General features: G+C 42.8%; 2 protein-coding genes across 3 annotated transcripts; both read left to right on the plus strand.

Moving 5' to 3' along the window:
- The first annotated feature begins 588 nt into the window (after window positions 1-588).
- Window positions 589-4,647, plus strand: kyat1 (kynurenine aminotransferase 1). Its single transcript, XM_070988957.1, has 14 exons — window positions 589-726; window positions 807-865; window positions 1,361-1,508; window positions 1,676-1,825; window positions 2,054-2,140; window positions 2,235-2,360; window positions 2,511-2,631; window positions 2,710-2,786; window positions 2,870-2,959; window positions 3,157-3,343; window positions 3,425-3,501; window positions 3,883-3,969; window positions 4,047-4,437; window positions 4,474-4,647. The coding sequence occupies exons 2-13, from the start codon at window positions 813-815 to the stop codon at window positions 4,104-4,106; spliced, it is 1,263 nt and encodes a 420-aa protein (XP_070845058.1). The 5' UTR covers window positions 589-726; window positions 807-812; the 3' UTR covers window positions 4,107-4,437; window positions 4,474-4,647.
- Window positions 4,648-5,507: 860 nt separating this feature from the next.
- Window positions 5,508-9,419, plus strand: LOC139348679 (kynurenine--oxoglutarate transaminase 1-like). Of its 2 annotated transcripts, XR_011603412.1 has the most exons (14): window positions 5,508-5,767; window positions 5,848-5,906; window positions 6,246-6,393; window positions 6,510-6,659; window positions 6,890-6,976; window positions 7,071-7,196; window positions 7,347-7,467; window positions 7,546-7,622; window positions 7,706-7,795; window positions 7,993-8,179; window positions 8,261-8,337; window positions 8,605-8,691; window positions 8,769-9,159; window positions 9,196-9,356. XR_011603412.1 is itself a non-coding variant. In XM_070988956.1 (13 exons), exons 1-13 carry the CDS (start codon window positions 5,702-5,704, stop codon window positions 8,826-8,828), a joined length of 1,335 nt encoding a protein of 444 aa, XP_070845057.1. In that variant the 5' UTR covers window positions 5,508-5,701; the 3' UTR covers window positions 8,829-9,419. The 2 variants fall into 2 exon arrangements, 1 of the variants encoding a protein (XP_070845057.1); XM_070988956.1 differs by having other exon boundaries at window positions 8,769-9,419.
- Window positions 9,420-9,516: the final 97 nt, after the last annotated feature.

Here is a 9,516-nt window from a genome sequence, read left to right on the forward strand (position 1 = left end):
GGAAATGGCCTCTGTCCAAAGGCAACAAAATTCATCAACCAGCAGCTCTAAAGCTCACTTATTAACATGTCTAATTTGACATACAGAAACTTAAAGTGTAAAAAAAAAACTTTGTAAATTGGGGTTATGTGCAGGACTTTTTGGGCACAGTGAGTCTTGAGGTTGTCAGGCAACCATTTTACTCCAGAGAGTTGTATTAAACCTCTTATGTTAGTAAGATTATTAGCTTATTAGCTTCATTCCCGAAATGTTGAGCTACTTCTTTAAAAGCTAATATTAATGTTGCTCACTCAATCTAACATAAGGTATAGCTGGTTGTAGGTGACATACATTCATGTGTTGTAGTCGTGTTAGCTAACTGTTGCTGTTTCTAATTCTGTTCAGGCTATTTGATGCTAATTCATGTAAATGCTAACTGTTAGACGGCTAATGCTATGCACTCATGATAGAGCTGGAGTTACTCCGCCCAGGCCTGAAGTAGAAATGAAAACATGAGGAGGTTGAAGGGGAGTTACAGGCACTTGACTTCAAAAGTTCATTTGTATTTAAAATACATATCCTCAGGTACTGCAGGAAAACCAACACAAACATCTTTATGCACCGTCATCTTTCCTGGTGATAAAAGCCTGCGCTCCTCTCTGAAGCGATGATCATCCTCTCATGGGAATAATCAGGAATCTTGTCACTAACTTGACTGTAATTCGTCAGACCTGAAACCAGCACAAGGTGGGTACAGCGATCGAAAAATAAAGAGACGCTTGTATACTGTGAGAAAGGATGCATTTAAAAGTGTGCTTTTATTACAGAAAATCATGTCAAGACGACTTCATGCGAGCAGAACAGACGGTGTCGAGAAAAATGTTTGGTGAGTCCCATTATTGACACGAGGATACAAAAGCTGTCCAGGAGATTATTTATAGTCAGCGTAATTAAATGTAACGGAGGACAGGAAACTTCATATGCTTTCGTTTTCCACAGGGCCCACAGCCAGGCGTCAGGACAGTCAGGACAGTTGTGGTTTCATAAAAGTCTGCACCTTATTGACAGTCTAATCCCAACCATGTCCTGGTCCCATTTTTATTACCACTGTATGACCATGTGATTGGTGGAGCATGGGGGTGGAACAGCCAGCACCAAGTCCTTTTATTATGCTTATTAATGTATCAAAATACCACATTGATGCATAGTCTTAATCAGTGTTTCATTAAAACAAAACACAATGTCTAGATTTGAGGAGAGGGTTGCAGGGCTGGTGGTAGCTCAACAGTCAGGGAGGATAATATGTGACAACATGCATACTGTAACATATGATTATTCTCACAGATAGCGCTGCATTGTCTGACCTGTTTTGGGCCAACAGGGTTGAATTCACACAACTGGCAGCAGACTACAAAGCAGTGAACCTTGGACAGGGATTTCCTGACTTCTCCCCTCCCAAGTTTGTCCAGGAGGCTTTCTGCAATGCTCTGAATGGAGGACCCCTAATGCACCAGTACACCCGACCTTTTGTGGGTGGAAAAACACTCTTTTATCTTTCTGTGGATGTCAGAGACACATGCTTATTTTTAGTTCATGTTAGGATCATAATAATTTATTTTTCCCAGGTTTTTAAGGGACAAATTGATCCAGAACAAGCAGTGAGAGCCATATGATTTCCTGTCATTTCTCTCATCAGGGCCACCCCCCTCTTGTAAAAAGTCTGGCTAAATTCTTCAGTAGGATCGTGGGACATGAGATTGATCCCTTTGAAGACATCCTGGTCACACTTGGAGCTTATCAGGCTCTCTTCTCTGCATTTCAAGCTGTGATTGAAGAAGGGGATGAGGTATGAAAATCCACCCAAGATCAGAAACGTTTGAATATCGTGTATGTGTTGTTGACTCTATGAAAAACCTCCTCCACATAGTGTTCACCACAGGCTGAAAAAGACTAAGAATTGAGGAAAACCAATGCCATTAGCCACAATAAAAGTGTTAGATACCATAGTTTCACCTACCCAGTTTTGAAGTTAATAAATTCAGAAAAAAATAACTTACAGAAATGTGTCTTTCAGGTCATAATTGTTGAACCGTTCTTTGACTGCTACCGGCCAATGGTGAAGATGGCAGGAGGAAAGGCAGTGTATGTACCCCTGAGGCCGGTGAGCGCTTTGGACACGCCTTACGAACCTTTATCTATGTTTAGATTTACACATCAGCTTTTGAAGGTTTTTGTTTTCCTGTGTTCGATTTCAGAAGGCTGAGGGAGGAGCCGTCCTGTCAAGTGGAGACTGGGTTCTTTCTCCTGAGGAGCTGGCCAGTAAATTCACTCCACGCACCAAAGCCATCGTCATCAACACTCCTAACAACCCATTAGGCAAAGTAAGACGTTAACCACTGCAGTGTGTCTTTGACATCCAGCTGGTTGATGCAACAGTCCTGCATTTCAGATGTTTAACTGTGAAGTCACTTTGTCGTTTCACAGAATAAAGTGTGTTGTTGTGCATAAACACACATCCATGTCCATGACAGGTTTACAAGACTGAAGAGCTCCAAATGATCGCTGATCTGTGCATCAAACACGACATGCTGTGCATCAGCGACGAGGTGTACGAGTGGCTGACTTATGATGGAGCCAAGCATGTAAAGATAGGTGAGATACAGCCAGAGCTCAATGCGCAAAGGGTAAGGCTGCATTCCTGATCTATTAATCCCATCAATATGTTGACAGCCAGCCTCCCTGGGATGTGGGAGCGAACCATCACTGTTGGCAGCGCTGGAAAGACCTTTAGTGCGACTGGCTGGAAGGTAACGCACAGATTGTCAGAGGATTCAGGGAATGTGTTCCTCTTCACTGCACATAGTTACAATGAGCTGTTTGATGTCTCCAGGTTGGCTGGGCCATCAGCTCTGCGCAAATCATTAAACACATGAAAATCATCCACCAGAACTCTATCTACCAATGTGCTACAGCTGCTCAGGTAAACACATCACAAGGAGCATTTTCAATAGTTCTAGGCATGAAATGTGGTTTATTTAACTTCTGTAACACAGACACTGTTTTATTTCAAACTCTGGCCTCAATACTAACGCTTACCAATATACCAAATTCCACACAAATGATCATGTACTTCTGTATTTCCCTTTTGGCCCTCTCATCCCTTCCTGCCTTCATCAGGAGGCAGTGGCTCATGGATTTGAGAGAGAATACGAGCTGTTTGGGAGTCCAGAGAGCTACTTCCAGCAGCTGCCTGCGATGCTGCAGCACAAGAGGAAGAGGCTGGCCTCGTGTCTGGAGAGCGTGGGTTTACGGCCCGTCATGCCGGAGGGAGGCTATTTTATGATCGCAGACATCTCCTCTGTCAGTGAGTAAAGGACAAACATCCACATCCATCACTGCCGTTTATTGTCTGATTAATGTTTACCTGGGCTTTCTGTTTCAACAGAGGTGGACTACAAAGACCAGAGCTCTGAGGGTGAACCCAATGACTTCAGATTTGTGAAATGGCTAACAAAGGAGAAGGTAAAGAAGGAGTGACCTTTCGCAAACTTCCAAATGGATTCACAGACTTGCACAAGATTTTGTGGAAATGTTGGTCATGAGCCAAAGGACAGCTGATCGACTGAAAAAAGGGGATGTGGCCAATAACAAAAGGGCACACGGCTTGTAAACAGATTCACAAAACATTACCAGAGTTAGTGGAAAAACACACACAGATAGATCGACAGACACACACACACCATTTTGCCACATCTCCACCTACAGCAACCACAACTTTCTATGAGGATGAAATTTGGAATGAAGGTCAAGTGTTTGTGTGTGTGAATGCATGAACGTGTGGATGCATGCACATACGTGGTCACGGCTTTTTTGAATTTGTGCTCGTTGCCTTTTTTCCTGCAGGGTTTGGCAACGATCCCCGTCTCTGCATTCTACAGTCCGGAGCACAGCAAGGAGTTTGACAAATACATCCGATTCTGTTTTGTCAAGGTAAATTCAACCTAATCAGCTGAGATGATTTTGATCACTCACTCACTCACGCTCACTTCACTCCCTTTGTCTCACAGGAGGACTCCACCCTGGACGCAGCAGAGGACATCTTGAAAAAGTGGAGTCAGGGACAGTAAATTCGTCCATGATAACCAGGGTTACCCGTCCTCCCAGATTTCAGCAGGCTACTGAAACAGACTTGGGTTGCGTCCTCATTTCAGTCAAGCCATATTGAGTGTTTCTCTGTGTGATTGTATCACAGTACTTAAAGGTACAAGAAACCAATTGTCCACTTTCACTTCGTCCTTGCACTTTGTCCTTGTACTACGTTTCCCCTCAGACTTAAGCGTCTTTGTTCTGTAGCTTCATTAGTGTCAGGAATGTCTGTATAATTACTTTGGCCGACCACATAAACAGCATTAAACGGAATGAACACCAACCAGCAATTTAGATATGAAGTCAAGAGGTGTCTTATTTCCAGATGCATTTTAAATTTACAGAAAGCTTTTTCCAAGCATCGAAGCAGCCTGACCTGAGTTTGAATCACAATGAATGAAAACGGACCACTGAGGCCAATAGCAGTGCTTGTAAAGGTGTTTGTTTCCAGCTGTGTCGACATCGACTGCATATTTAAGCTTCTTTCCATGTATTTTGCACTGTGTGAGTTTGTGGCCAACATTGGTGGAATGCAATAAATCACCTTTTTCTCAGGTCCTGTGCTTAAGTACAATTTAGAGTTACTTGCATTTTTGTTTGTTCGAGTATTTCCATTTTCTACATTTCAGAGGGAAATGTTGTGCTTTTTACCCCACCACATTTATTTGCTAATTTTAGTTACTTTTCAGATTCAAATTTTTATGTGAAATATATTCAACAAATGAATTATGGTGTGACATTATTGATTTAATTAAATAGCTTTAGTTACTAATTATTAATACAAAATGCAAATCAAATCCACCAATAAATTCTGATGTATTAGTGTAGGTTAAGCGACCCAGCTTTATATATAGTGGAATTGAAATTAGCTTAGCTTCACCTCTCCCGCTTCTGGTGTTACTTTTTCCGGTTTAGTGACGCTACGCCCGCTTTACCCACGTGTGTTCAGAAATGTGTTGATACTTTTTTTTTTTTTTTTTTTTTAACCAATGAAGTCCCGTCTCGATGTGTCTGTTGAAGTTGAGGTTGCCAGGCAACCGTTTAACTCCAGAGTGCTGTATTAAACCTCTTATGTTAGTAAAATTGTTAGCTTATTAGCCTTTTTCCCAAAATGTGGAGCTAGTTCTTTAAAAACCAATATTAATGTTGCAAATTCAATCTAACATAAGGTATAGCTGGTTGTACGTGACATTTATTTATGTGTTGTGGTCGTGTTAGCTAACTGTCGCTGTTTCTAATTCTGTTCAGGCTACTTAGTGCTAATTCAAGTACATGCTAAAGCTAGCTCTAACCGTTAGACGGCTAACGTTATGCACTCATTCATAGAGCTGGAGTTACATCCTGGTAATGACAAAGCCGCTTCTCGCTCCGCCCATGCAGGAAGTAGAAACGAAAACACAAGGAGGTCGAAGGGGATTTACAAGCACTTGACTTCAGAAGTTCATTAGCATTGAAAATAGAATACATATCCGCAGACACCGCAGATCCGGAAAAACAACACAAACATCTTTATGCACCGTCATCTTTCCTGGTGATTGAATGCTGCGCTCTTTTCTGAAGCGATGATCATCCTTTCATGGGAATAATCAGGAATCTTGTCACTAACTTGACTGTAATTCGTCGGACCTCAAACCAGCACATTGTGGGTACAGCGATAGAAAAACAAAGACACGCTGGTATACTGCGAGAAAGGATGGATTTAAAAGTGTGCTTTTATTACAGAAAATCATGTCAAGACGACTTCATGCGAGCAGAACAGACGGTGTCGAGAAAAACGTTTGGTGAGTCACATTATTGACACAAGAGGACACCAAAGCTGTCCAGGAGATTATTTATAGTCAGCGTGATTAAATCTGTGCGAAAACAAACAGATCCCTAACGGAGGACAGGACACTTCATATGCTTTCGTTTTCCACAGGGCCCACAGCCAGGCGTCAGTCAGGACAGTTGTAGATTCATAACAGTCTGCACCTCCACTGACATTTAGATTTGAGGAGAGGGTTGCAGGGCTGGTGGTAGCTCAACAGTCAGGGAGGATAATATGTGACAACATGCATACTGTAACATATGATTATTCTCACAGATAGCGCTGCATTGTCTGACCTGTTTTGGGCCAACAGGGTTGAATTCACACAACTGGCAGCAGACTACAAAGCAGTGAACCTTGGACAGGGATTTCCTGACTTCTCCCCTCCCAAGTTTGTCCAGGAGGCTTTCTGCAATGCTCTGAATGGAGGACCCCTAATGCACCAGTACACCCGAGCTTTTGTGAGTGGTCATGTGTGAATGATAATAACTTATTTTTCCCAGGTATTAAAAGGACAAATGGATGTAGAACAAACAGTGAGAGGCATCTTATGATTTCCTGTCGTTTCTCTCATCAGGGCCACCCCCCTCTTGTAAAAAGTCTGGCTAAATTCTTCAGTAGCATTGTGGGACATGAGATTGATCCCTTTGAAGACATCCTGGTCACAGTTGGAGCTTATCAGGCTCTCTTCTCTGCATTTCAAGCTGTGATTGAAGAAGGGGATGAGGTATGAAAATCCACCCAAGTGATGTTCTGTTCTACAGACATAAAAGCAGAGAAACAAAAACACATCAAAAATGTTTGAATATCGTGTATGTGTTGTTGACTATGATAAACCTCCTCCACATAATGTTCTGTACAGGCTGAAAAAGACTAAGAATTGAGGAAAACCAATGCCATTAGCCACAAGATTTGCTAACTTAACTTCAGCAGAGTAAAAGTTTATTTATCTTTCAGGTCATAATTGTTGAACCGTTCTTTGACTGCTACCAGCCAATGGTGAAGATGGCAGGAGGAAAGGCAGTGTATGTACCCCTGAGGCCGGTGAGTGCTTTGGACACGCCTTACGAACCTTTATCTACGTTTAAATTTACACATCAGCTTTTGAAGGTTTTTGTTTTCCTGTGTTCGATTTCAGAAGGCTGAGGGAGGAGCCGTCCTGTCAAGTGGAGACTGGGTTCTTTCTCCTGAGGAGCTGGCCAGTAAATTCACTCCACGCACCAAAGCCATCGTCATCAACACTCCTAACAACCCATTAGGCAAAGTAAGACGTTAACCACTGCAGTGTGTCTTTGACATCCAGCTGGTTGATGCAACAGTCCTGCATTTCAGATGTTTAACTGTGAAGTCACTTTGTCGTTTCACAGAATAAAGTGTGTTGTTGTGCATAAACACACATCCATGTCCATGACAGGTTTACAAGACTGAAGAGCTCCAAATGATCGCTGATCTGTGCATCAAACACGACGTGCTGTGCATCAGTGACGAGGTGTACGAGTGGCTGACTTATGATGGAGCCAAGCATGTAAAGATAGGTGAGATACAGCCAGAGCTCAATGCGCAAAGGGTAAAGCTGCATTCCTGATCTATTAATCCCATCAATATGTTGACAGCCAGCCTCCCTGGGATGTGGGAGCGAACCATCACTGTTGGCAGCGCTGGAAAGACCTTTAGTGCGACTGGCTGGAAGGTAACGCACAGATTGTCAGAGGATTCAGGGAATGTGTTCCTCTTCACTGCACATAGTTACAATGAGCTGTTTGATGTCTCCAGGTTGGCTGGGCCATCAGCTCTGCGCAAATCATTAAACACATGAAAATCATCCACCAGAACTCTATCTACCACTGTGCTACAGCTGCTCAGGTAAACACATCACAAGGAGCATTTTCAATAGTTCTAGGCATGAAATGTGGTTTATTTAACTTCTGTAACACAGACACTGTTTTATTTCAAACTCTGGCCTCAATACTAACGCTTACCAATATACCAAATTCCACACAAATGATCATGTACTTCTGTATTTCCCTTTTGGCCCTCTCATCCCTTCCTGCCTTCATCAGGAGGCAGTGGCTCGTGGATTTGAGAGAGAATACGAGCTGTTTGGGAGTCCAGAGAGCTACTTCCAGCAGCTGCCTGCGATGCTGCAGCACAAGAGGAAGAGGCTGGCCTCGTGTCTGGAGAGCGTGGGTTTACGGCCCGTCATGCCGGAGGGAGGCTATTTTATGATCGCAGACATCTCCTCTGTCAGTGAGTAAAGGACAAACATCCACATCCATCACTGCCGTTTATTGTCTGATTAATGTTCACCTGGGCTTTCTGTTTCAACAGAGGTGGACTACAAAGACCAGAGCTCTGAGGGTGAACCCAATGACTTCAGATTTGTGAAATGGCTAACAAAGGAGAAGGTAAAGAAGGAGTGACCTTTCGCAAACTTCCAAATGGATTCACAGACTTGCACAAGATTTTGTGCACAAAACACACACAGATAGATCGACAGACACACACACACCATTTTGCCACATCTCCACCTACAGCAACCACAACTTTCTATGAGGATGAAATTTGGAATGAAGGTCAAGTGTTTGTGTGTGTGAATGCATGAACGTGTGGATGCATGCACATATGTGGTCACGGCTTTTTTGAATTTGTGCTCGTTGCCTTTTTTCCTGCAGGGTTTGGCAACGATCCCCGTCTCTGCATTCTACAGTCCAGAGCACAGCAAGGAGTTTGACAAATACATCCGATTCTGTTTTGTCAAGGTAAATTCAACCTAATCAGCTGAGATGATTTTGATCACTCACTCACTCACGCTCACTTCACTCCCTTTGTCTCACAGGAGGACTCCACCCTGGACGCAGCAGAGGACATCTTGAAAAAGTGGAGTCAGGGACAGTAAATTCGTCCATGATAACCAGGGTTACCCGTCCTCCCAGATTTCAGCAGGCTACTGAAACAGACTTGGGTTGCGTCCTCATTTCAGTCAAGCCATATTGAGTGTTTCTCTGTGTGATTGTATCACAGTACTTAAAGGTACAAGAAACCAATTGTCCACTTTCACTTCATCCTTGCACTTTGTCCTTGTACTACGTTTCCCCTCAGACTTAAGCGTCTTTGTTCTGTAGCTTCATTAGTGTCAGGAATGTCTGTATAATTACTTTGGCCGACCACATAAACAGCATTAAACGGAATGAACACCAACCAGCAATTTAGATATGAAGTCAAGAGGTGTCTTATTTCCAGATGCATTTTAAATTTACAGAAAGCTTTTTCCAAGCATCGAAGCAGCCTGACCTGAGTTTGAATCACAATGAATGAAAACGGACCACTGAGGCCAATAGCAGTGCTTGTAAAGGTGTTTGTTTCCAGCTGTGTCGACATCGACTGCATATTTAAGCTTCTTTCCATGTATTTTGCACTGTGTGAGTTTGTGACCAACATTGGTGGAATGCAATAAATCACCTTTTTCTCAGGTCCTGTGCTTAAGTACAATTTAGAGTTACTTGCATTTTTGTTTGTTCGAGTATTTCCATTTTCTACATTTCAGAGGGAAATGTTGTGCTTTTTACCCCACCACATTTATTTGC

The sequence above is a fragment of the Chaetodon trifascialis genome, chromosome 20 (assembly GCF_039877785.1).
Source record: "Chaetodon trifascialis isolate fChaTrf1 chromosome 20, fChaTrf1.hap1, whole genome shotgun sequence".
Classification (NCBI taxonomy): domain Eukaryota; kingdom Metazoa; phylum Chordata; class Actinopteri; order Chaetodontiformes; family Chaetodontidae; genus Chaetodon; species Chaetodon trifascialis.